This window comes from Oncorhynchus gorbuscha, linkage group LG18 (genome assembly GCF_021184085.1).
Source record: "Oncorhynchus gorbuscha isolate QuinsamMale2020 ecotype Even-year linkage group LG18, OgorEven_v1.0, whole genome shotgun sequence".
Taxonomy (NCBI): Eukaryota; Metazoa; Chordata; class Actinopteri; order Salmoniformes; family Salmonidae; genus Oncorhynchus; species Oncorhynchus gorbuscha.
The window spans coordinates 11,643,154-11,670,088 of record NC_060190.1 but is presented as its reverse complement, the minus strand read 5'-3'; the positions used below and the strand labels follow the sequence as shown (position 1 = coordinate 11,670,088).

At 45.2% G+C, this 26,935-nt stretch overlaps 1 protein-coding gene across 3 annotated transcripts; it reads right to left on the bottom strand.

The window, feature by feature from the left end:
• Positions 1–142: 142 nt before the first annotated feature.
• Positions 143–26,935, bottom strand: LOC124002631 (myosin-9-like). Of its 3 annotated transcripts, none has more exons than XM_046310200.1 (41): positions 26,774–26,935; positions 20,675–21,006; positions 20,311–20,467; positions 20,194–20,221; positions 19,945–20,038; positions 19,445–19,462; positions 17,487–17,579; positions 17,324–17,387; positions 16,784–16,882; positions 16,029–16,172; positions 15,803–15,898; positions 15,260–15,531; positions 14,845–15,018; positions 14,404–14,577; positions 14,086–14,200; positions 13,561–13,754; positions 13,273–13,394; positions 13,085–13,154; positions 12,839–12,999; positions 12,581–12,689; positions 12,342–12,473; positions 11,796–12,002; positions 11,378–11,515; positions 10,999–11,122; positions 10,682–10,853; positions 10,159–10,371; positions 9,756–9,900; positions 9,018–9,224; positions 8,356–8,460; positions 8,083–8,235; positions 7,558–7,806; positions 7,177–7,389; positions 6,713–6,925; positions 6,414–6,575; positions 3,820–3,948; positions 3,651–3,739; positions 3,412–3,535; positions 2,934–3,142; positions 2,638–2,746; positions 1,842–2,014; positions 143–1,440 (listed from the first exon to the last, which is right to left on the bottom strand). In XM_046310200.1, exons 2-41 carry the CDS (start codon positions 20,999–21,001, stop codon positions 1,329–1,331), a joined length of 5,889 nt encoding a protein of 1,962 aa, XP_046166156.1. In that variant the 5' UTR covers positions 21,002–21,006; positions 26,774–26,935; the 3' UTR covers positions 143–1,328. The 3 variants fall into 3 exon arrangements, with proteins under 3 accessions (XP_046166156.1, XP_046166157.1, XP_046166158.1); XM_046310201.1 differs by lacking the exon at positions 26,774–26,935 and adding an exon at positions 26,517–26,665; XM_046310202.1 differs by lacking the exon at positions 19,445–19,462.

Sequence of the window (26,935 nt, the reverse complement as noted above, 5' to 3'; positions counted from 1 at the left end):
GGTGGTGTCCTTGAGGACTGCATGTGTAAATACTGCAGCTAATTTGTGGTATCGCTCCTTTGTTTAAAACTCCTGTTAGTGTGAGAAAATGTTTTCACTGCATCAAAATTAATTAATTTCAGGGTTAAATATTGCAGTCATATCCTTTTAATATAATTTTATTGACACGAGGCATCTGATAAAATACTGAAATAAAACAAATTGTCAATATACTGTTACAATTCATTAAAACAGTGAAAATGGCGCATAAGCATACATCCCCACTAGATCTTGCAGAATCTCTAGAAACTCAATAATTGAAATGTGAAAGTGCGATAACAGCAAATGAAAGTGACCGAGCTAGATTAAAAGAGTATCCATTCTTCGATATGAAGTAGAATTCACACCATATTGTATTCACTGCCACTCATGTGCAAAGAACAGTGCCATCTAAACCACCACCATTCTCCCTATTTAGCAGAGCACATGGATCAACTGAAAGCAGTCAATCATTTCAAGAGACCAATAACTATCGGAGAAAACCACACACATGTTTCAGCATAATACGATTTGCAAGTGTTTAGGCTGTAGTTATGCTCAGTGTATGTACCAACTCCATTCCTGTGTGACCATTAGGTATAAAGTGCAGGCTTTAACTGTAGATGTAATAACTGTGTACAAATGTCCTAATGTGATGCAAGTACTACAATATGTGGATTAAAAGTGAAGTACTACTGTGTGCAGAAAATACCAGTGGACAAAAAAAAAAAATACACCAGAACAGTAATAACCCATATTAAATCACTGCATTCATAAAGAAAAACCATATGTGCACAGCAAAAGATGGCAGAAACAGTATCATACAAGTTAAGGGAAAAAGAGGTTGCAGCAGACAGGTGTATTCTAGCCACACTAACAATTTAAGCTGCTAAACCATGTCTGAATAATATACTTTTTATTATATTGAAAATGGCTGAGTAGAAAAATGGATCTAGAAAGTCACATATTCGGAACGCTAGCCTCTAAAAAAAAAAAGTAATATTTATGACAAAATATAATTTGGCCACAGATTTGTTTTACACACATGCACAAAATGCCTTGTACAGATTTCGAATGTGAATGAGTAAATCTATGAGAACGATCTCAGATTTCCGACCTGAACAAAACAGATTGTCAAAAATGGACACGGAAGAGAATAGTATAAATCTTGGTATGCAATTATTTGTATGATAGCAAGGATAGCTGATGAAGCAGGCAGCTATAGAATGCACTATTTAAATCCATGATAAATGTTGCATTTCCAGTATGGTCCCTGTAAAAGTTGGCTGCTCTCTCCTGTCACGTTCATCTCACTCAGGTATAGGCTTGGACGCGTCGCTGGTCAGATCCATCTCCTCATCACTGTCCCCCATGCCTGTGCGATTCAAGACCCGGCGCATGTTTAAAGGCAAGTCCCCGCGCCTGCAAAGAGGAAATCAACGACTTCAGAGATATTTGGTAACAAGTTTTATGACTGCGCAATTATTTAAATACATTTTGAGATCCTTTTATGCTTCTTCAAAGTCAAAAGACCCAATAACACATTGTATTTCTGTAAAAAGGTGTGCCAAAAACACCATAACTATAAAAAGGCTGTGTTGTATTCAGTGAATTCAGAATGTTTCCAAAAACACATTTCTGACATGATCCCTTATTCTATCCGACATACATTCTACACCTATGGAAAAAACAGAACGTGCACCCAGGGGGGCCCCACGACCACGTTTGGGAAACCCTGCTCTACACAATCAATTTCTAACGAAACCGTGTGCAACATTTCACTCTAATGAATATAGGGTAGAGGGAGGAGGGATGGACCATACCTGAGCTTGCTCTTCAGGGTGCTGACCTCTCGGGTCACGGCGTCTTGCGACTCAGTGGCATCGTCAAGCTCCCTCTGCAGCTTCCTGCGGTTGGCGTTGGCCCGTGTCACTTCCTCCTCTGCCTCCTCCAGCTGACGCTTTAGCTGACGTGTGCGGTTGTTCGCCTTGTCTGCCTGTGGAGTACAGGCAGGGGACCTTCGATCAGTGGCTGCAAATGTATGTATCCTTCATCTATGGAGGCTATACAGTGACTGTGCAAGGTGGTTCAGTGGGCTGCAGCTATACAGCATGCGGGTTTCTTGTTTTCCCAGATATAGGACAGGTCTGCACAGATTATCTGGGATATATTCATTTGCAAAATGTTTTAGTAACAGAAATCGTTTACTCCAAACAGAAAACATTTTGCAACAAAATATAAAGTTTTAGACAAATTCAGGTATGTCCCTCTCCATTTACTTCTGTTTTGCAACGGAAACATTTACAACCTGAATAATTAACTCCCCAGATCTTTACAATAGAATTTGCAGCCATCGTCTCGCTTGTCTGGTTCCATTGCACCTGGGACTATACACACACCACAGGAGGTTGGTAGCACCTTAATTGGGAAGAACGGGCTCCTAGTAATGGCTGGAGTAGAATGATATCAAATACAAACATATGGGTTTGATGCCATTCGATCCGTTCTAGAAATTCAGCAGCCTTCACCGATATACATTACACCCATGTTGCTACTGATATAGGGGTAGGCAACTGATGGAGTAGGTAACTGATTGAGTTCTTTACAGAGTAGACCCACCTCTGCTTTGTACTGCTCGGTGTTGCGTCTCTCGTCCTCCACCTGCAACAGCACCTCCTTCAGCTTCTTCTCCGTGCGCCTGACCAGCCTGGACGAATGCTGACGCTCCCTAAGAACAGAAAAAAGTCAAGACATGACTCATGAAGGAGTGTTTACTCCTAACCTGCTTCTCAAAATTCATTGGTTAGTCAAAGGGGAGGGACCTTGGATCCTCTCCTACAATACATTGAAAACGAATCAAGGAGAGAGGAATTGAGGAAAGACCAAGGGAGACCACGCCAATGGTTTTCACTTACTTGAACTCCAAGTCCAGTTGCTCCTCCAGCTGCAGTATCTTGGCCTCCAGTGCAGCGATAGAGGCCTTGTATCTGGACTTCACAGTCTCCTCCAGCTCCTGCAGCTTGAGTTTCAGCTCCTTGTTCTGCCGGTCCAGCTGGGCCCGGGTCCCCTCCAGGCGCTGGGCGGTACTGCGCTCCGCCGTCAGCTCAATGGTCAGCTGGTCAGTCTAGAGCGGAGTGTGTGGAGGTATGAACAAGACTATGCATTGAGATGCATTGGACAATGTAGTGGCCAGCCCATAACTTTAGACATGGTGTATTGGTCTCAGTGGAGTACTTTTCCTACAAATAGAGCTCTAATGACTCAGGTTGAAACACCACAAACTCAATTATTCTTCAACCAGAATCCCTCTTTTCACTTTATGTCCTTGTGACTAACCCAGATAAATGAAACTTTCCTCGCTACAGCTCTTCTGCTTTGCGATCAGTTCATTACCTGCAGTGTGGTTCTCCTCAAGCGGTCGTTGACCATCTCTGTGTTCAACTGCTCCTCCTCCAATTCCTCCTCTAGCTTAGCGATACGAACCTCCAGCCTCCTCTTCTCATCCACCGTCAGGGAACTGAGGGTGGGGGGGACATTTTGGTTGGGAGGAAGAAAACCATGACAGAACTTGCAAATTCCATGCAAATCAATGCATTTTCATAGTGTTTATATTAGGTGTCTTTGAGCCATACTTCTTAGCGTTGTGGATGTTGAGCTCATCCTGCAGTTCATCCCGCTCTGTCTGGGCCTGTTTCTTGACTCGCTCAGCAGACGCCAACTCCTATGGAAGATGGAGAGGAGTATAAGAACATAGCCAGTGGGGGTGGAGACAGCGAGCCAGAGCCCTGCAGACAGACATACCTCCTGGAGATGGATGGTGTCAGCCTCCATTGCCTTGACCTTCTTTTCGTTCTCCTTGGCCATGTTGAGGGCCTCGTCCCTGGACAGACGGAGCTCCTCCAGCTCCCTCATCTGATCTTTCAACAGGGCCTGTATAGGAGAGAACCAAATGACTTAGTCAAGTACCACACCAGACTGTAGGGCTTGGTATCCTTCTACTGAAAAAGACCACACACTGCCTAATTTGTAGTGAGCGGTGAACTACGTTTGTCGGTGTAAACCTAACCGCTGTTAAACATGCCTTCAGCTCACTTTTGGTGCATAGAGAAGGTTACTGTATGTGAGAGATCAAACCATTCTCAAAACCAGAAGCCAGTTAAAACAAAAACCCATCAAATTTAGAGCTCTGCACTCAGGTAATTACTTCCTGCTAAAAGTCTGACTTGGTTTGTTCAAGGGACCAGCTGTGGCCCCTCTGGTTCTAAACTGAGACCAAATCCATTAACTAGGCCCGTGGTCACAAGCACCAAGTGCCATCTGATATGCATGCACCGATGAGAGCAACCACCACCAGGGACAAGTGAACATTAACCATCTTCAAAAAAGTCACTAGGAACAAGCCTGTTCCCCAACTCCTCAGCCCTGAGTACTCACTGGAGGGAAACCGCTAGCCATATCCTCACTTTCCTCCACCTTAACAGGAGACTCACTAAGCCTACATACTACAGGAACTGTCAACCGCCCCTCAACAGGAAGTGTCAAAACCAGTGGATCTGGGTTTTCCAAACTATTTTTCAAGCTCTTGATTCTCCTCACAAAAACAGCAGTGTCACCCCGCAAAACCCAGATCAGGTCTCCCAGCAGATTCACACTAGCATCACAACTGGGAAAAATCTCCCTCACACAGTTTAGTGAGAAAATTGTCAGATAAATCCGACACCCAAACAAGCTCACAGTCAGCCTGCTGAGGAACCACAACCTTAGCTACTTTGACAAGGAACATGTCTGTAAACAGACTCCCGAATCTCTCATAATGCAGAAGGCACACATATCTCGGCCCAGAAGGTCTCAGCTAGAGACAAGAATTTCCTGGGAGCCACCATCTAGTTTAGCAAAAACAATCTCAGGGCCCCCCACAAATCCACCTCCATCGTTTTTTGTGTGTTTATTTTCTTCCATCAGCACTCTAAAGATGATTAACTTTACAAACTGGGCTTAACTCAAAACGCCCCTTGAGAAACTACGCTCGGCTGCATTCAGTACAAAACAAAGTGGAAAGTCATTTAATCAAGTGCTGTTCTGAATGACCAGTTGACAAAGCGAGTTAGGGAACCCTGTTAGCATGACCACTGTCCTTTAAATACGTAATTCCCACCATACCAGTGCGGCGAAAATAGCCGTACCCACCAAGTGGAGAAAAACGCACCTGTCTGTTAAACAATCCTCGTCATCTGAGATCCTTTGGACGCATCCCATTTGAAGTTGAAAAAGATACTTAAAGTAGGGGTTAAGGTTTGAGATGTACCAAGGAGCCCAAAAAACACTGATCATTCAAAGTAACCCCTACAGTGTTAGACTTCTCTGCCATTTTCAACCTCCAGCATTTCTGCCACCTGCAATAACTGATCCCTCATTAGCTTGAGGAAACCCCAACATCCTCTACCCCTACACAATACACTGCTAGCTCAAATGCCCCCCATAGTTAAAATCAGTATGCCAAAGAAAACTAATAAATCAACTGACAAGTTAGCCATTAGCTCACCACTAACCAAACACATGCTCCATGCCTAAGAGAACCACTGCGAGGGGGGAAAAAAAAGCATGCCATGCACAATGCTACCAACCATAGCAACAGTTAGCCACTAGCCTAGCGCTAACAGATACTGACTCCCAACTGGGAAATCTAATCCTGCAAAACATATATATTTTTAGATTTAAATGCCCTACAGTAGATAAATACCAGCTGCAAACAATGTTCTAACCTCATGGCCACCAAACATTTGTTGCCCAAAACCCATCAGCTGAAACTCACTAGCACTGCTCCAAACCTCTCCTAGCTTACTTTAGATACAAACATCTGCATTGCTACCTGTAGACTTAATTGCGCTAATGCAAGTTAGCATTGGCTCAGCATCTTGACCCAGTTGCTGCTGCCACCTGGGGATGGAGTGTGGTAGTGTGTTTGTCCTAAAACTAACCTTCACCCCCATAACATAACGCGATGCACAAAACCTATTATTTGGCAGGGAATACTTATTGTAGATCATTGATTCTATACCTCAATTTGCACAAGCTGATCCTCTCCAACGGACTTGGATGTTGTAGGAAAAATAAATTGGTAAATTAGGGTCAGTTAAAAAAGGGGAGAGTCAATGAAACCAACCATGGAAGTATGTCGCGAATTCAGGGGGTAGCCCCGACCGAGACTCGAACCCGGGTCTAGCGACTGGTAAGCCAACACCTTTTAATTGACTGGAAACAGCTTGTGTCAATTACAAAACATTTCCTACATGTAGCAACACTTGCGAACAATCCTAGAAATACCAGTAAAAGCAGAGTGCCTCAAAAAGTAGCCCAAAACTCACTGCCCTCCTGTGTGCGTGCCTCTGTATTACCTGCAGTTTCTTCAGCTGTTTGAGGGCCTCGTCACGGCCCTTGTTGGCCATGCTGATGCCTGCCTCCAGCTCTCCCAGGTCTGCCTCCAGCTTCTTCTTAGCAGCCGTGGCCAGGGCTTTCTGCCGGCGCTCATCCTCCAGCTCGGTCTCCATCTCACGCACCTGGGGAACATCACACAGATCCAAGGTTGTGTTTTAGGTTAGAGTTTTTTTTTTTTTGCATTTCTTATTGTACAAGTTGTCTGTTCCGGGTTTGACTGCTTTCTTCTAATTGGCATGTAATGAACACAACCCAGTACCTGCTTGACCAGCTGCTTCCTCCGCTCTTCACCCTGCTCGTCTCTGGCCTGCAGGTCCCTGTCGGACTGGGCCTTCATGGCCTGCATGTTGACCTCCAGACGCAGCTTGGCGTCCTCCGTGGCCTGCAGCTCGTCCTCCAGCTCCTCCAGCTGCACGCGCATCTCCTCCAGCTGTTGATCCATGACACGCTTTGCTTTCTCCAGCTCGTGGACCTGCACAAGACGCAAAAAGGAGGAATAAAATAAAAACATCTTCATTCAACAATGAGGGAGGGATGGTGCATTCACATTTTACGGCATTTGGAAATGTTCCAAACTATCCTCACGATTTTCAAAACACATTGGAGGAGAAGGTCAGACTGGATTTGCATTTTTTAGGAGTCTATAAGGCAGGACGCAATGAATCGAGAACTTGAGTCACCCACTAGCAATAGTTCCACAACAACATTCGCGATCGAACTTACACTTTTACCAACGTCGTCCTTCGATGAGACCAGGTCATCCATCTCTGCCTTTAGGACCTTGTTGGCCCGGTCCAGTTCATCCTTCATGTCCTTAATGGTCTCCAGCTCGCGGGTCAGAGTCAGGGCCCGCGTTTCCTTCTCCCTGGCCTCTGCCTCAGCCCGGTCCCTCTCCTCAGCATTCCGGCTGGAGATGCTCTTCTCCTCAGTCAGCATCTGTTACAGGGACAGGCGAGAAGGTATTTTAGTAAGACAGAGTCCAATACAATTTTTTTTGTTTTGATATAGCGCTCAAAGCAAATATGAACCGAAAACGATTGATCTATTCATCATCATATGATGCTATAGAACCTCTATGCCATCATCACCCATCAAACAATTCACCTGGTCAAACTTCTTCTGCTTCTTCTCCAGGTTGGACACAGTCTGCCTGAGGTTGTCCTGGTCCACCATCATGTCATCCAGCTCCTGCTGCAGACGAGTCTTGGTCTTGTCCAGCTTGTCGTAGGCCGATGCCTTCTCCTCCAGCTGTTGGACCACGCCCTCCAGCTCCCGCTGAATACGTTTCTTGTTCTCCTCCGCCCCCTCCAGGGACTGAGTCTCCAGCTCCATCTTCTTCTTCATCTCCGTCAGCTGAGGATAAGGGAAGAGTATGAGAAGTTCGGTAGAAAGGTAAAAAGGGAGAGGAAGAGCTGCACATGAGATAGTGCCGATTGGTCAAGCTAAAGAGTTGTCAATACGTAAAATACATGAAATGCCTCAGACTTCATGGTCTGTATGTCCTAGCGTACAAAGTGGCATAGTTCAAATCTGGATTTTGAGAAAATAGGAAGATTTCTTTAAGCATTCAGTAAGGTGGTGTAATACATGCACGATAGGGGACAAAACTGGATAGTAGCTGGCACTAACCTGAGCTTGGAGGGTGTAGAGCTGCTTCTCCGTGTTCTTCTTGCCCTGCTCCTCTTCCTCCAGCGTCTCCCTCAGGTTGTTCTGGTCCTCCTCCATCTGACGCAGACGAGTGGAGAAGGAGAGCTTCTGACGAGTTTCCTCCTGGAGCAGCGCCTAGAAAGACGACAAAAAGGAGGGAAAACATGGTTAGTGTGCATTTAAGGCCGTTTCTAAACAGCACAACGTGGGTGTGTGTGAGCGCGTCTGTTGGCGAGCACGTCTGTGTGACCGTACCTGTACATCCTGCAGTTGAGACTCCACAGTGGAACAGTCTTTAGTTGCCTTGATGGACTTGCTCTCAACCACACTCAACACGCTGTTGACGTTGTCCAGCTCAGACTAGACAAGACACAGAAAGGAGGAATTAACAGCCATTTAATCACATCCCCCAGGACCACGTTAATCCATGATCCCTAATATACATGCATATATTCATTACCATCCATTAAACCCCCCTTTTGTTCTTACACTGCTGCTACTCGCTGTTTATTATCTATGCAGTCACTTCACCCCTACCTACATGTACAAATTACCTTAACTAACCTGTAGCCCTGCACATTGACTCGGTACCCACCCTGTATAAAGCTTTATTGTAATTACTTTATTTTGTACTTTAGTTTATTTAGTAAAAATGCTCTTAACTCCATTCGAACATGAACTGCATTGTTGGTTAAGGGCTCGTAAGTAAGCACTTCACTCTAAGGTCGACACCTGTTGTATTCGGTGCATGTGACAAATACTATTGTATAATGTTAATCTATCCATCCACCAACATATACTTTGAAATCCCCCAAAGTGTTCTGGATACCCCATTCATTCACCCTCTTGCCTTATATCATCCCTTTCTCCATCAGCAACAGCCAAGCCACAGTATCCAACATCCAGTCCACACCCACCTGCATCTTGGCCACCTTCTCGGCCAGCTCCTTCCTTTGCCTCTCGCTCTCAGAGTGTTTGATCTGCAGTTCCTGGACCTGGGTCTCAGCCTTCTTCCTGCGCTGCTCTGACTCGCTCTTCCCCTGGGTCAGGGTCTTCAGCTCGATGGCCAGCTCATTATGTTCGCTTTCCATAGCCTGCTTGGCTTTCTCCACTGACGCCTTGTTCTGAACGAGCAGACACATGGACAGGAGGTTACACAGGCGGTTCTCTCCCGAAATACTATATTGTACAGCTTGTTTTACTTCAGAGAAAGAGTTAGTGTTCATATTGTACTGTTGGTGATATAAATTCATGCTGATGAAAACTTCAATATGAAATACAAACTATTACAGTAAAACTTTGAATGTTACAGGCTGACCGGTCAATCGACAGGCAATATAAAATTAAAGATTCCACCATTCACACAGTCATGCTAAAGAACCATATGCCCCCCCAAGAGAGAAATTCCCATTATTATTATTATTACTACATTTATTTATCCAGGCAAGTCAGTTTAAGAACAAATTCTTATTTTTCAATGACGGCCTAGGAACAGTGGGTTAACTGCCTGTTCATGGGCAGAACGACAGATTTGTAACCTTGTCAGCTCTGGGATTTGAACTTCCAACCTTTCGGTTACTCGTCCAACGCTCTAACCACTAGGCTACCCTGCCACCACATGATGCCTACATACGAACAGTATAAAGAGCCCTCACCCTCTTGGCCTGCTCCAGCTGTTCGTTGAGCTCGTCGAAGGCCTGGTTGTGTTTGTGCCTCATGTCGGCCACCTGCTGCTCGTGCACTTTGGCCTCGTCCTCCAAAACCTTCTTTAGCTGGGTCACCTCAGTCTCACGCTTGGTTCTGAACAACAGGACGGAGCGATTGAAAGTGGTGGAGGAAGAGGGGAATTGAGGACTGGCCCCGTATGTCTTCAACAGGTAATGGTCTATAACTAAAACTTGACATTTATGCATAGTAAACCACTGTCCTTCACCTCCAACTCTGTGTGTGTGTGTGTGTGTGTGTGTGTGTGTGTGTGTGTGTGTGTGTGTGTGTGTGTGTGTGTGTGTGTGTGTGTGTGTGTGTGTGTGTGTGTGTGTGTGTGCACGCTCCCAGTACCTGAGCTCTTGTTGTGTTGCAGTCGAGTCCAGTGTGTCCTCCAGCTCAGTCTTCAGAGCCTCCAGCTCCTCTCCCAGGTCCCTGCGGTGTTTTTCAGCCTTGGCCCTCGCAGCCCTCTCCAGCTCCAGGTCCTCCTGCAACTCAGAAAGCTGGGCCTCCAGCTCCCGGATCTTTTTCTGGGCCGTGTTCTTGGCCGCGGCCTCCTCCTCTATCCTGGAGGATGGTGGGGAGTAAAGAAGGATGGGGGTTAGAGTGAAAAGCATTGAAATTAAAAATCATACAAGATTATTTTCTCGACTTTGGTTTTACTGTATGGGCTTAAAATAAATCCTAATAAACAGCAGATCAAACTCTTTCAATGGAAAGTAAAACATCTCGTTCAGACCAACCAAATGCAGGCCGCAAGCTAATTAAATGTGGCCTGAGTTTTTTCTTCATATATGCGGCGTCATTTATAAAATACACACATCAGAAAATTAATTTAGGCCCCTTTCTCCAATCAAGCATTGCCCTTCCCCCTCACCTGGCCAGCGCAGCCATTAGCTCCTCCTCCTTCTTGGCCAGCTGGGCTCGGAGCTCAGCTATCTGGGCGTGCAGGTCAGCCATCTGGTCATTCAGCTCCGTGGAGTCGCCCTCCAGCTTCCTGCGGTTCTTTTCAAGCTCTTGACGACTCTTCTCCTCCTTCCTCAGACGGTCTGATGGGGGAGAAGAAACCAGGGTCGTCTCAATACTACTGCTCTCACCGGCGCGTTTCAGATCAGAAGAAGGATAAGAGACCAGGAAAAGTGGTTCACCTCAAAACTTAGAATCTATGTCATTGTATGTCTACGGTCCACCTACCCTCCAGGTCAGTGATCATGGCCTCGTGCTTGTTCTTGAGTTTCTGCAGGCTCTTGGACTTCTCCTCCTCCTCAGTCAGGTTGGTGGTGAACTCTGAGATACGTTCCTCCAACAGCTTCTTCTCCTGCAAGTAAACAAATAACCACACACACACACGGTTACAAAATAACCCCACACACGATTACACAATGTCTGAACCATAAGAGCACAACCAGATATTACATTCAAAGAACACCTAGTCCCTAATTTACTCTTAATAAAAATTGGTCCATGATTACTTGCTTTATTGCTGGGATGAATGAATAACTGCCTAATTGATTATTTTATTCTTCCATCAGTCTAAAAAAAACACGCTAATGCATCAACTTTTACTACAAACCTTATTGAGTTTGTTGTTCTGGTCATCCAGCACCATGACATTCTCCTCTATCTTCTTCAGCTTGGCATCTGTGGTCATCTTCTCCAGCTGCAGCTTCTGCCTGGCTGCCTCCTCCTCATCCAGCTGCTGCTCCAGGTCCTACAGACAGACGGAGGGAGAGGGATGGAACGTTTTCATTCGGATGTTTTAACCTCAATTCCTTCCATCACTCCCTCTCAAAGTTCACTAAAAGCACCACACCCCTTGGAGGGTGAAATGGAAGGGAAAATGAAAACCAGTGAAAATTGACAATTTGCAAAGGCAATTTAATAGGAGAAATCAAGTTCATATCTTCACATGTGACTGACAAGTTGACCACAAGGCTCAATTAAGGAAAGTTAGTTCACCATAAATAATATATAAAACTTTAAAAAACTACCGTGATGTTGGTCTGCATCTTCTTCCGCTCGGTCTGTAGCTGGGTGACCCTCTCCTCTTCCTCCTCCACTCTGGACTCCAAGTCGTGGAGGATCTCCTCCAGCTCCTGCTTCCTGGTGGCCAGTTTGGAGCGCATCTCCTCCGCCTCAGCACACAGCTCCGTCTCCGCCTGCAGCTGCTCCTGCAGGGCTAGCTTCTCTGCATTCAGCTGGGGGGGGGGGGGCATGTGTTAGAAACAGGGCAGTGATACACAGAAAGGCTGAAATGCTGGTTGGTTTATGATGGAAGTAATTCACTCCATCCATCAACAATGTATAAGACACTAGGGGCGATTTCCTGGACAGATTAAGCCTTGGACTAAATAGCAAACTCAATGGTGACTCAGATAAATGCTTTTCAGTCCAGGCGAGTCAATCTGAAACTACACCAATAAGACATATTGAAAAGGCACCGATTCATAATCGTTCTGAGTGTACCAGTCATTACCTTACATTGGTGCTTAGTCCAATCCATAGAAATATAATTACTAGAAGGGACCCTTCCATACCTGTTGCTGCTTGGCTTCGAACTCCTGCAGCTGCTCCTCAGCTTGCTGCTGCCTCTCCTTGGTCTTCTCCAGCTCATCCTCCCTAGCCTGCATCTCCTCCTCCTGCCTGGTCACCTGCAGCAGAGGCTTCACCTGGGGGAGTAGGGGAAGAGGATGGGGACTCAGGACAACGCAAGCAGCTGAGGTCTGAAACACTGATGTTAGGATGCTCCCATATGGATTTGCAACAGTGCGTGTACCTTGGTGAAGAGCCTCCACCACTGCCAGTTCCTGAGTTTGAGGTAAGCAGCACAGTTCCTCTGGATCACCTTCATAGCAGTCAGCTGCTGCTGTCTCTTTGTGAAGGCTCTGGAGAAAGAAAAAAATAAAAGCTCATCAATATAAATGATGATATTGGAATATGTGTACATAGAATGCTCACAAACCAACTAATATACAGTAGAAACATCACAAGCCAAACCTATGCAAGTTACTGCTCTAAATGACAAATTCCTTACTTGCGGGCCACATATCCACGACACCAGGACTGGAAGCTGATGATGATGTCGGTGATCTTAATGTCCCTCTCCTCCTCCAGGTGGGCCAAGACACCGGCCCGGAAAAACACCTTACTCTGGCCAATCCGGAACAGGTTGGAATCCAGCTCCAGGGCCTTGATCTGGGAAGAGGAAAGAGAGAGAGGATGACATTTGGGAATGACATTGGAAGACTGCTGAATGATGGTTTGTTCTGACGCCTTTTACCATGAGCACACAGGCTTGTTTGCCGTCCATGAATCCCTTGGGAATGGCGCTGGGAGTGAGGATCTCATATCTGGGACAACAGGAGAAGTTTAAGGTAAGACACTGAAAAACAGTAACAGGCTAGTCTGCTCACAGTGAAGCTGATAAACAGGTAGGAGATGAGCACAAAGATATGTTCCCGTGGTTACCTCTGTCTGAACTCCTGGAAGACGATGCGGTTGGGGAAGCCTTGTCTGCAGATACGGATCCCCTCCAGAACTCCATTACACCTCAGCTGTTCAAGAACCAGGTGGGGCTCCAGCTTACCAGCCTGACAGTGACAAAGTGAAGTAGGATTTTAAATATACATTTTATAGTATATGTGCTAAAGCAAAGACCAACTGCTTGTGCCTCGTATTTATCATATATTTATTATTTAAGTTTATCGTCAAAAACACTTTGATCAATGGAAGAGTTGATGTCTGTAGACACCATACCTTCTTCTCGTGGTTGGGGATGATGCAGCGGACGAAGTTGGGGTTGGTGTTCCTGAGAGTGGTCATGAGGTTGGACAGCTGCTCCTTGTAGAGCTGGCCCACGGTGCGGAACATGCCCTTTCGGATCTTCGTGGCCCCATGCAGCCCCCCATCAGACATCCCAGCAACTTTGTCCAGGCCCACAATACGATCCACTGAGAGAGAATGAAAAGGAGCAACAGGATCATAGATAACACTTATCAACTCATCTTTCCTGCAGTTCTTTCACCATATACTTTCAGTTCAAACACAGAAAGGTTGCTGTAGTTCTATTGGCCAACACCAATCATGCAGTTCCATGTACCAACAGTAGGTGACACTATTAGAGTCTACAGCCCAACCTAGTTACTTTCTAGTCTAGTGGAGGTGTCTGAGGGGAGGATGGCTCTTAATGAATGGTTCAGGCATTTGATAACCATCATTAGGAGCCCTCCTCCTGTCAGACGCCACAGGTCTAATCAGCTCTCAGTATCTCACGAGACTTACCGTCTCTCCAAAGCTCTGACACAAACTTGTCAGTGGACTGGTTGAGCAGCGTGGCCACGTTGTCGTTCAAAGGGTCCATGTTCTTCATCAGCCACTCATCTGCCTTGTAATCCACCTGGGGAGGAACCATTTGTGATCACATAGCTGACCAGTCAAGAAGTTGTGGTATTACCAAGTCTCAGGTTCAAGATTAATAAGGGTTGCAAAACTTTTTTTCTTCAGAAAACCCAGTTGTAGAATCTCTGAAAACTTTCATAAAGTCCTGAATTTTACCACCCAATTAGTGATTGATAGATTCCCCACGAATGGTAAACTGACCTTTCCAGCGTAGTGGATGATGCAGAAGTCGGCAGAGTCCTTGAGTTTCTTGGGCTTCTGGAACTTGGGGTTGTTTCCCTGCTCCTGAACCACCTTCTCCACAAAGCTCTTGTCCGTGGCCTTGGGGAACCAGCACTCCTCATCCAGCAGAGCCAGCACACCAGGAGGACTGGCCTAGGAACAGCAGAGAGAAAGGTGGAGACATAGATTCAGTGCATGTTGGGTTGTGCAGGACATGCTAACTTTAGGGGATATTGACTTGCATTGGTTTTGTGAAGAAAAAAAATGCCTAAGTTTGCATTTTGTGACAGCAGCAAGGTAAACAACCATCGGTTGGATTGCTGCTTATGCTTGTTCAAAGACAATGTGTAATTTGGAACAGAACAAATCACATAAGCCTCACGTCCATTAGCGAAAAGGTGGTAGCGGCAATATACTTACATGCTTCTCGATGAGGTCGATGCAGGGCTGCAGGTCCAGGCCGAAGTCGATGAAGCTCCACTCGATGCCCTCCCTCTGGTACTCCTCCTGCTCCAGGACGAACATGGTGTGGTTGAACAGCTGCTGCAGCTTCTCGTTGGTGTAGTTGATGCACAGCTGCTCAAACGAGTTCAGCTTCAGGAGAAAGCGGGGAAAAGACAGAAGGTCCACATGAATTAGACAGACCTTGTTGGTGGAAACTAAGAAATGCAACATTTATCTTAATGTGAGAAAGCATTAATGTCCACGCACCATCTAAGTAGAGATAAAGATGCATTTTGAAAACAAATTGACAATCAATGACCACTCACGCCAATCCATTGTTTTGTATTCAATGACCAACAAACAAACCCCTTTCCCACGATCTTCATCTCACCTCAAAGATCTCAAAGCCAGCTATGTCCAAGATGCCGATGAAGGAGGCTCCCTGTCTCTTGGTCTTGTCCAGGGCCTTGTTGATCCTCATCACCAGCCAGCGGAACATCCTCTCATAGGAGGCCTTGGCCAGGGCCTCCACCGCAAACTCAGCCTGCTCCTGGGTCTGGGCCTTCTGAACATAGTCCCTGCCCACCTTGATCCTGGGGGACAGGATGGCCCGGGTGAAGTCGGTCACGTTCATGCCCAGCAGGTGGCACACTTTCTGGGCCGCTGAGGGAGAGAGAAAGGGGTGGGTGAGTGGTTGGTGTTGGATGAATGGAGAACGTAAGGGATTGTCGAAGCCATGAAGGAGGGTTGCAGGAGACAAAGTGTCATTAAGGACCCAAGTTGTGGAGTAGAGGGTGCACACTTGTTCCAACCCAGAACACACTTGATTCAATTAAATCACAGAGCTCTTCATTAGTACTAAAACAAAAAATGAACCCAGTACCGATCCTGGGGGAACGCCAGAAATTATTAGTGAAAAACAGATGTAAAGTACCTGTGTCATCAGGCATGGAGGCCTGGTCAGAGTTGCGCTCCTTCTTGAAGCTCATGTTACCCAGCTGGAGAACGGCGGACACAGTTTTCAGAAGACCTGATGGAGTACAAGACCATCAGCCACAATATATCAGTTATTTACAGAAATTGCATTGATCTTGAAAAAGCCATTTGAATACTGTACTATTACAGGTTAAGAATCAGGTGTGACAGGAGAGTTTGTGTACCTATCCGCTCCTCCTCTGGGATGCTCATGATGTTGAAGGCATCCATGGTCTCCACAAAGAGGTCACGGTCCTGCTGACCAGGGATGGTCACGTTCCCGTGGGTCAGGAACCGGTAGTTCTTGTAGTCCTCCAGACACAGCTCAGCTGATTAAAGACAAAACACATAAGCCATTATAAAAGGAAGATATGGTCTCCCGGGTGGCGCAGTGGTTAAAGGAGGTGTACTGCAGTGGCAGCTGTGCCACCAGAGCCTCTGTGTTCGCGCCCAGGCTCTGTCGTAACCAGCCACGACCGGGAGGTCCATGGGGCGATGCACAATTCGCCTAGCGTCGTCCGGGTTGGGGAGGGTTTGGCCGGTAGGGATATCCTTGTCTCGTACGTACATATATATATATATATATACATATATAAAAGGAAGATGCATGCTTTCATTATTTCAAGTTATAAAGCATAATATCTGCAGGCTTCAAGTAAAATGTGTTACTGGATATAATTTGATTTAAAATCAAAACTTATTTTTACATTATACTTATAATAACAGCCGGCATGTAGACTAGCGGTTAAGAGCGTTGGGCCAGTAACCAAACGGTTGTTGGGTCAATGTACCCTTGAGCAAGGAACTCCTCCTATTTGTTCCTCCAAGTCACTTTGGATAAGTTTTTGCTATAATGACACAAAATGTAATAAATTGCCCCCCGCCCAAAAAAATGACACGGCATAAACATTGATATAAAATTAGTTTGTTGGTCACTCACAGCGCATTTTGTCCCCAGCTCCTGTGAGCATGTAATAGAAGATGTGGAAGGCTCTTTCATCCTTAGCCTGCCGGATGGCTCTGGACTTCTCCAGCAGATCTGGCAACATGGTTCGTCAAGAAAAACCCACCACAGACATTCAATAAGTTGTGGAATATTTGATGTTAAAGCTACAATCCATTGTTGCTGCACCTATTTCTGGACTTAGTGATATATACCCATTGATTCTTGAAGAATAACTTCAACTGCCTCATTAGCTTAGCTATACTGCCGTGAACCGCCAGAACCCAAAATATAAGCTTGTTTGACTCCAAATGGTTGTAAACAAATGTAAATGTTAAACACTATAGCTTCAAGACATGGCTAACACTAAAATGTTGCCATCATGGATAGTCAGTCCTCACACCCATAGCTCTAGCCATGAATTTGGGTGTGTTTATTTATCCAAGCCCATCCCTCAGCTTTTTCAACTAACGATTCTAGCGTGAAGGCTGTACATGTCCTTCAAGAACTATGAAGACGTATTGATCGAAAGGATACAAGTTTCAATGTTGGCTCCCACAATATATCCATTGACGTCAAAGTTGATCCGGATAAACTTCCCCTAGGAAGTGAGAGAAGGCGAGATTACAGTCAATATTGGTTTCGTCATTATCGCCACCACATAATTGCACAAAGACGCAAAAAAAAAAAAGGTTCTTACGAATCTGGAGGAGTTGTCATTCTTGACCGTCTTGCCGTTTCCGAAGGCCTCTAGGATGGGGTTAGCCTGCAGAAGTTGTTTCTCTAGCTCCCCCTAGTGACAAAACATATAGATGCAGTATATTCACAAATATACTCACAGGTGTACCACATGTTATCATTATGGCAGTAGGATGGCAGGATGACTCAACATGGGCATTCATGCAGTAAGATGCTGCAACTCCTTAATTCATCGCTGCAAGCATTGCATTTCATCTTGGCGAGAAGCATTGGGAGCACCCACTTGACTCCATGCGTTTGTCGTGGAACTATAGCCATGTTATGCACACGCACACTCAGTGGACAGTTTATTAGGTATGACCATCTAGTATTGGGTTGGACCCGGGGCATCAATTCTAAAAGGCGTGGTGTTCAAATGTTGCTCAATTGGTATCAAGGGACCTAATGTGCCCCAGGAAAACTCTTCCCAAAACCATGAAACCACCAGTCTATACCGTTGACGCCAGGCAGGATGAGGCCATGGACTCGTGGTGCTAGGCCAAATCCTGAAAATCATCAGCATGACTCAAAAGGAACCGGGATTTGTCGGACCAAGGAATGTTTCTCCACTCCTTAAGTGTCCAGCGTTGGCGATTGCGTGCCACTGATCGGAGTGGAACTCTGTGTCGTCTGATGAAATAGCCCACCCGTGACAAGGATGGAGGAGTTGTGCATTCCTCCGTTCTTTTGCCTGTTTGTGGCCCTCCTGTTAGCTTGCACAATTCTTGCCATTCTCCTTTGACCTCTCATTAACAAGCTGTTTTCACCCACAGGACGGCCGCTTACAGGATGTTTTTTGTTTGTCGCACCATTCTCTGTAAACCCTAGACACTGTCGTGAGTGAAAAGCCCAGGAGGCCGACGGTTTCCGAGATACTGGAACCGGGGTGCTTGGCAGCAACGATCATACCACACTCAGTCATAGGTCACTCGTTTTGCCCATTCTAACATTCAATCAAACAGTAACTGAATGCTTCAATGGTCGTCTGCCTGCTTTTTATAGCAAGCCACAGCTAGTTGACTCACTGTCTGTAGGAGAAAATTATTTTTGTGAATGTGTATATTGCCTTAGATCAGTTATCATAGACATATAAATTAGCAGGTGTGCATAGCTGTAAGCAGTAAACAGCAGAATATGCTACCATTATGATACAAACCAAGAAAGTATGGCCCCAGGGAAGCTATAATTTCCAAATAAACCCCCACACTCATTCATGTTAAATATTCCACATTCCGACACACTCTCCCGTCCCAACCACAAGCCCAGCCTTACAAGCATAAAAGATAAGCACTTAAAGTACATTCGAGACAGTCGCCAAGATCCCAAGACAGCACACAGGCATGGAACACCCAAAACAGATAAAATCAGCTTTTGTTGTTGTCCACTTGTTCTAAGACCAACCAGATCAGGTGGACAAAGGCCAGGGAGTGGGACAGGTCAGACAAACATGATTGGGTTACCCCTTCACTACTAGTGTGGCCTGACTCATGAGCACTTTGCTGATGGCTAAACACACAACTTACATTTGATTCTAGGGATGTTTTTACACAGCATCCCAATTCTGATCCCCCCCCCACTACAGATCAGATCTTTGTCAGAGCTGATCCGATTGGTCTTTTGACCAATTAGTGAAGAAAATAAAAAAGATCAGAATTGGGCAGCCTGTGTCAACAGTCCGAAGCATTGTTACTTGATCTGCTTGACTATGCAGTCATTTGAAATATCACGCAGTACTCTTTTCGGCCTAAATCTCTAAGGTGTTAAGCTTTCGGTATAACATAACACTTCACCACACCTCAAATACACCCTGTCACCTGTACATTACACCACCACACAGCTTGCAGACAGACTGCAGTTAGTATACATGTACATCGGGGGGGGACGCTGGCAAGCGGGAGAGATGGCGAGCGATTAACTCACATGTGCTAACGCTGCACCCTAGAGATGGGAACGATGGATAAGAGAAAGAGTTTATCACAAGTACTAGCCTACAGTGGTAAAACAAACTAATACAGTGTCATGCAACAGTCATTACAGTCCCATCCAATGTCAATGGGCTGTGTCCAACAACCTGAAATCAGGAAATGGGCCCCTATTCATGAAGCGTCTCAGTAGGAAACAGTGCTGATCAAGGATCAGGTCGCTCCGTCCATGAAATTTTGCTCATATTGAGAGCTAAAATGCTAAGACTGGTCCTAGATCAGCACTCCCTCTGAGACGGTTTATGAATACTGGGACCGGTGACTACAGGGAGGTGAGCCAGGCAGGTCCGGGCCTGAAACAGGAATGTTAGGGACAACTACCCGGAATAAGTACAGGGGGATGAGAAAAGGAGCAGCAGAACAGGAAAACTACAGAGGACAGAATGGAGGTGTAGGAAGAGGGGGAGTGAGGAGGTGAAAAGGAGGGCTGGTACTGACCTGGTCTTTCTTTGACTTAAAGGAAGAGGCAACGTGTGCCAGATACTGGATCACTTTCTTTGTGTTCTCAGTCTTTCCAGCTCCCGATTCTCCTCTGCAGGAAAGGAGAGAAATTAGATAGAAATAAGAGAGGGAGGGAGAGAACAGGAGTTGCTGATTGAAGGGAACAGACAGCTCCAATGAGATGTATTTTGCTAGACAACAAGCATTAATAAAACAGGGAAGATTTGGAGCAGAGACATAGCTTACGTGCAGAGGATGGACTGATCTTCACGATCTGAAATAGAAGACAGAAAATACATGTGAGTGTGTGCGCACGTCACAGGTGTGTATGTGGCACAGGTGTGTGGCATCACATTCTCTCACCCTGCATCATACTCCTGTAAGCATTGTCTGTGATGGCGTAGATGTGAGGGGGCATCTCGTGTCTCTTCTTGCCCTTGTACATCTCAATGATGTTCTCAGAGTAGATGGGAAGGTACTTGTAGGGGTTGATCACCACACAGAAGAGGCCAGAGTACGTCTGAAAGTTACAAGAGAAGGGACTGAGCACACAGGCAACACTTACCATCTGTACCAAGTTACAAAACAGTCCAGAGTGCTGTGTATTTATCAGAAATGTAAATTGTTCTGGATAAGGGTTTTCTGTATACCGGTGTTATTTTACACGTATTTATGTGGATTCTGTCTTTATGTAAATATGTGCATATGAAGAATGCAAAACCCTCACGTAGATGAGGCCAGAGTAGTAGCGGTCCTTGAGGTTGTGCAGCACTGAGGCCTCGTTCAAACACGTGAGCTCAGCCATGTCCTCCACCTTACTGAACTTGGGAGGGTTCATCTTCTGGATATCGTCCTTGTTCACAGTCACCTTCTTGCCTGTGTCGGCTAGCTCCACCAGACACTCCTCTCCCTTCTCTTCCTTGACGGAGCCGGCCACGAACCCCAGCGTCTCCGAAGGGATCCATACGAGCTTCTTGGTGGCCCAGTCGGCCTGGTCTAGGGGGTTGGCGACCTTCCCACTATCTCTGTAGAGGAACTTGTCCGCTTCCGACATGGTGGCTGTAGGACAAAGACAATAACAAACAATAAGACCACCCAGGAGGGAGGCTGGGGAAAGGAACGTGAGCCAGAACATAGTGGCTGTAGAGAGGAGAGGAAAAACAAGACATGGAAACAACCAGTGAAAAATAAATTGATGATCATGGTTTGGCCCAGGAGTTTGTACCGAACACATGACCGGATTTATCGAGTTCGGCTTCTCCCTGTACAATAACTGATTTGTTTCTGACATGGCTGTAGAATGGATAGGGAAAATAGGACAATGTCCAGAGGAGGAATAAAAATGCAGACATGCTGAAATAACCTAAGATTGTTACAGCGCAGCAAACTATTTTGGTCGAAATGCCTTACTTTAAAGTGAAAAGCAACCACAAACATGCAGGTGCAGTTCAGACCAAATGAGTAAAAGGTACAGCTCAACTTATGTAATTATTTTGGTCATACAGCGTCCCATTCCTTGGATTTAGCACCTTAGAGACGAAGTTTGAGTGAAATGTTTAAGTGTATAATTCACTCAACCTGTCTAAGTTCAGGTCATATGCGCAGCATGGACCTATAAATGACTGGAACCATTTCAGAACACGTGATCATTGTTGAGAACGCTGAACAAGAGCTTGTTCTACAATGTTAAACATGCGATTCCCATTTGCTGAAAATGCATTGTTATGCGTGACATAAACATGTGTTACATGAAATGTGCATCTCAGGAATATTTGCCGTGTATGAGAGGATGCTCACACACCCCCCGCAGGCACACGCACGCTAGAGGTTGTGCTATGAGGATGTATTATGAGGATGATCCTCTGTAAGCTTGGTAGATTGTCCCCATGAGACATAAGAGGCGTTATGGACTGACTTTGCCCAAGCATAAACTGGATCAGACTCTAAATGGGTTGTGACAATCAGGAAATGTGCATGCACACGTCATTGGAGTCACACACACAGCCAGTGACACCTTTCCATCGTGACCTATGGCACTTACAAGCTGGTCTTTCTCTCTCACAACTGATCCCTACATACACGGGAACTTCTCTCCAACAACTGATCCATACATGCACCTTAACCTTCCCCTTGTTGTCTTCCTGTCCCTTAATAACCAAATAGCTTGATGCCAATACTCGATGAAGTTGACAACATCGAAGGGTAGTACTACCTGAACTTACTCTAATAAGAATTGCTTGGTTTTGTGTGTTGTTGCAAATAAATGTTGCTACGGTATGCCATAACGAATGCACTCCAGCGGTCATGTATTACATAACATTGTCTTACAGACAAGTAAAGAGCAGTGGACCAGTCAGAGGAAGAGAAAATGAGGGCTCCCTTACTTCCTTTGAAGGGGAACAGAAAACAGGACAGCCAGTGAGGAATGTCTGGAGCAAGTTTAGACAGAAACATTTCATAACACTCAGCCACCACTCCCTTAAGAACAGACACCATGTCTCTAAGAAAACCTTCACTCTTCAGGTTAAAGAGGTGAATACACATCTTAACCTACTACTTCCCCCTTCTATCCTTGGGCCTGTATTCATAAAGCGTCTTCGAGTAGCTCTAGTGCTGATCTAGGATAAGGGCCCACCTGTCCATAAGCTTATGCAATATGATCCAAAAGGCTGATCCTGGATCAGAACCCCTAGACTGAGGCGCTTTATGAATACAGACCCAGGTATTCTAGGTCAATTTCTATTTCTATCTGCTTGCGTCTCTAGCTATGACCCTTTCAAGGGTGTGTGTGTGTGTGTGTGTGTGTGTGTACATACTCATGGCCTCAGGCTACAAGTACAGACTACAACACCCAGTCGTAACCAGTTTTTACCTCCATGATAACATTGTAATTACATTCCAGGTGAGATCATTATCTTTAGGATTACATAACTTGTACAGGGTTGCCTTGTCCACCATTATAATGCTATGCCTCTTAGGCTGCATTTACACAGGCAGCACAATTCAGAACTCCCATTTTGTCTTTTGACCAATTGGATCTTAAGTGATAGTTCAAAAGACCAATAAGTGGAAAAAAGATCAGAATTGGATGTCTGTGTAAACGCTGCCTTATACTGGTTGAAGGCTAATGAAGCTGTGTCCAGATCTATCAGCATATATTTCAAGGTTTTCTCCTGCTTCCAAGCAAAACATCACAGCGTGTTGATCATGTCACCCATAGTGCCTGAGGTGGTGACACTAAACAGTGTTGTGTTTCTAACCCACGTCCCCCATATCAGGGAGAAAGTGTGAAATGATAGGGACAGAGAGAAAGGGGGATAGAGAGATAACATCCAGCTGGATAACATCCAGGTGTCTAAGTTCATTATGGGCTCAGACTGATGCTCTGATTAAAGACAGAGGGGGAGGAGGATCACCTTAAGGATCTGTGTCCATGCTGTTGGCTGCCCACTACATGTGCCAGCAGGAGTGGACTACTAAACCAGAGTAAACCAGTGTGAGTAGACAGCTGAAAAATCAGGACTGTTCCCACTCATGATGACCCAGGCATGCTACCCTGATCCCAGATCAGCTAGCCTGATCCCAACTCCTTGTCACTCAGACCGAAAATGACACTGACTGACAAGAAGTTGGCACAAACAGATCTGGGAATCAGGCTGATCTCATGTACATAAGCCCATCTGAAACACAGGAGGAATGGGTTCTCGTGGGAGACATGAGGAAATGCAGACAAGATGAGAATGAGAGACTTCCACACGAACGTGGGTTTTCAGCAACAAAGTGCAAACTGTGGGCCAACTTCCACAGGAAGTTGCGTGATATGGTGTTGCAGTGTTGACACATGCATTTCCTGAGGGTCTTATTGCCCAACTTCAGTCTAGAAAAGGACACTACTGACATCCACAATTGACGGTACCCATTGTCATACAGTGTTAAGGGGATCAGAGTGTAAGCCCATGCAGTGGGCTGTCAAGGATTTCCTAGTCACCTTTCAACTCGTATGACTGGCTTGCCAACTCAAATGACTAGTGTCAATTAAAAAGGGCAATTACACCACTTTCAACCTAATTTCCATCATCTCCAGCACAACAGTGTCCATCTACATATTTTAAAAATGCACATAAAGTTTAGAAGTCACTGGAGATAATGATTGAGGTTGAAAAGTGGCAGAATTGCCCTTTAACACAACTCCTTATCCATTCACTCGAGGGACCTCGGCATGGTTCGTCTTGCAGTTGTCCGATTAGATTTGTGCATTGGGTCTAGATCTGGGTTCAAAAAGTACTTGAAAAACAAAGGTAAGAAAATGAGTCCTAAACCAGCGGGAAAAATAAGAAATGTATTTGGCTGCCTGGTAGCCAGTTAGGAAACCCTGCTCTGCTACCAACCAGTGTTATTTACCTATGTTATGCAGTCATTGTATCTCAAAACTGTTGTCAGACAGCATAATAAAGTCCTATAGCTCAAGCTGTTGCAGATGGAGGTGGCATGTGGGTGGCTGTTAAAAGGGCAGGGGGAATCCAAGCTAAAGACTGGATTGAATGTAGGCCAAGAACACAAGTGCATAGAGGTGTTGAAACGTGTTGCTGAGGACAGGTCTGTCAGAGCTAGACATTAACCTCAACACACCTGGTTTGAAACAAACAGCACTTTGAAAAATCGGTCAAATACTAGCTGGGCTTAATTTCGTGGCACAATGGAACAGTCCCAACAGCACAAACATCACCCATCTGGCACTCCAGGGAGGCTTAATGCCCCCCTATTTAAAATATTGACTCTTGGGAAAATGTCAATGTACATTTGGGACACTCCAATTAGTATGAATTAATTTGTGGATGGCCATCATCCATTTCATGTGCTGTTACATTTCAATTTGTTGTCAGCAACGTTAGCTAGGTGCTTAACGTTAGCTGGGGTAAGGGGGTTAAGGTTAGCCAACATGCCAAGTAGTTTCAGAGTAGCTAAAAAGTAGTCGGAAAGTTGCTAAAACTGCCCGTGATGAGAACACACAACCTTTGGTTTACAAGAAATGTGCTTTATACTTCTGCCCGCTCAACCACCCTACTTTATTTTTTTGTCTTAAATAACCTTGTCATACGTAGCTATTTTACCTTTAACTACGCAAGTCAGTTACGAAAAAAATATTTTCAATGACGTCCTAGGGGAGGAACAGAATTTTTACCTTGTCAGCTCGGGGATTCGATCTTGCAACCTTTCAGTTACTAGTCCAACGCTCTAACCACTAGGCTAGCTGGCGCCCTACTATACCAAATGTAACATATACTCATTTGAGACCCGCCGGATTTACATTTACTATGTTACGTGTAGTCCGAGACCAGACTGTCTCTTATCATCTAGTTAATGCAGGTACTAGGAGAGGCCGGAATTAACAACGTTAGTATCTATAATAAAATGGGTGGGGGAAGTAACTAAGCAAGATGGTAGATATGATTGCAGAACAGCTATGCATGTACTAATCATATAATTATATTTTAAGGTGTGTATGGTCTAGCCCCCAAGGAAGGACTCGATTCCTTCCAGGAACATTGCATTCTGCTAAAATAGCTTAGAGACAGCGCAGTGGCCTGAGTAGGACATTCACTGAACTGAATACAAGTTTGGCTCAACAGTTGATAGTTGAATGCCACACCTTTACCATACGAAACAACTAACACGAGACCCAGTATTTCAGGTGCCAAAACCATTTGAATGAGAGTGTGTGCAAATTGTGTATCCTTAGGGCAGATCCATATCAGGGCGTGCGTGCATTTTGTGCTCCAACCAACCCTCCAAGCCATGGTCTCAAATTACAACTTCAAACCAAGACAAGCAAACATCAACTATATTGGCAGTGTTGAGCAGTGTACTCCATTTAGTCCAACTAGTCATTTAAATATTTAGTAGGCAAACCTATATTTTTCTACATCAGACCTGCCTAATTCTCACTTGAAACATGGTTTGTTTAATAGGCTAAAATATACCTTTAACATTTTCTGAAATGTCAGACTACAAATTTAAAGAACAAATCACTTTGGGGTCATATTTTTAATCAAAGTGTATTATAGCCTTCAGTTGAGTAAACCATGTGTTTTTTGGGGGGGGGGTAGTAGCTTTAGTGTAGTGTAGCTCACCTAACTATATTTTCAGCGTGAAATGATTGGTAGCTTAGTGAAATATATTTTCAGCGTAGCTTCCCGAAAACAGTAAATTGGTCAACGTAAAGTGCACTACTACAGGGTTGATGGCTGTGGGTTGGAATAGCCACCAAGTTCGGGAAGCATGGGATTGGACATTGTTAATTACTTATCATGACAACACCCAGCCAATGACAAGGTGAAATAATCATTGTTTGTATAGGTAGCCTACAATTGGCTTACCCTTGCAGATGCTGCTATCCAGGTTAGCTTTACTCAATGGCTAAAATCAAACTGCAACAGTGCAAGTTTGACGGGACTAATGTAAAATGACTAGAAAGAGAGTCAATATTAAATCCCATCAACTAGCAATGTAACGTTAGTTTGCAATCTTTCCAAGTGTCCCTTCGTTACTACCACCAACTAGGTTCTCACCTGAAGTAGTGACACCGCTACCTTGACGTCGAGTAGTGCGGGTTCTGCTGGACGCGTCACCTTTCGATCTACATTCGCGATAAAAACGCAAAAGCGCACATGACACAAATCTAATAAAAATAACCTACTTGTCTGTCGTTCGTAGAGTTCCCCGCAACAGACCTCGAAGAGAGTACTAACATATTATAAACAGGTCTCATCCCACGAGGATTACGGAGGGACCAGCTGATAGGTAACCTTGATTAAAAACAACTTACCTTCTACTCGGGTTGTAGGCACTACGGTGTGAATTCGTTTGCTCTACCGGTTTCCGTGTTTTCAAAGGCAACTTCTTCCGCGCGACAGCAAATTTAAGAAACCCTACTGCAGATTATTTCCTTCTCAATGATCTCCCTTTCTGTTGTCTCTGCGCTGGGCGT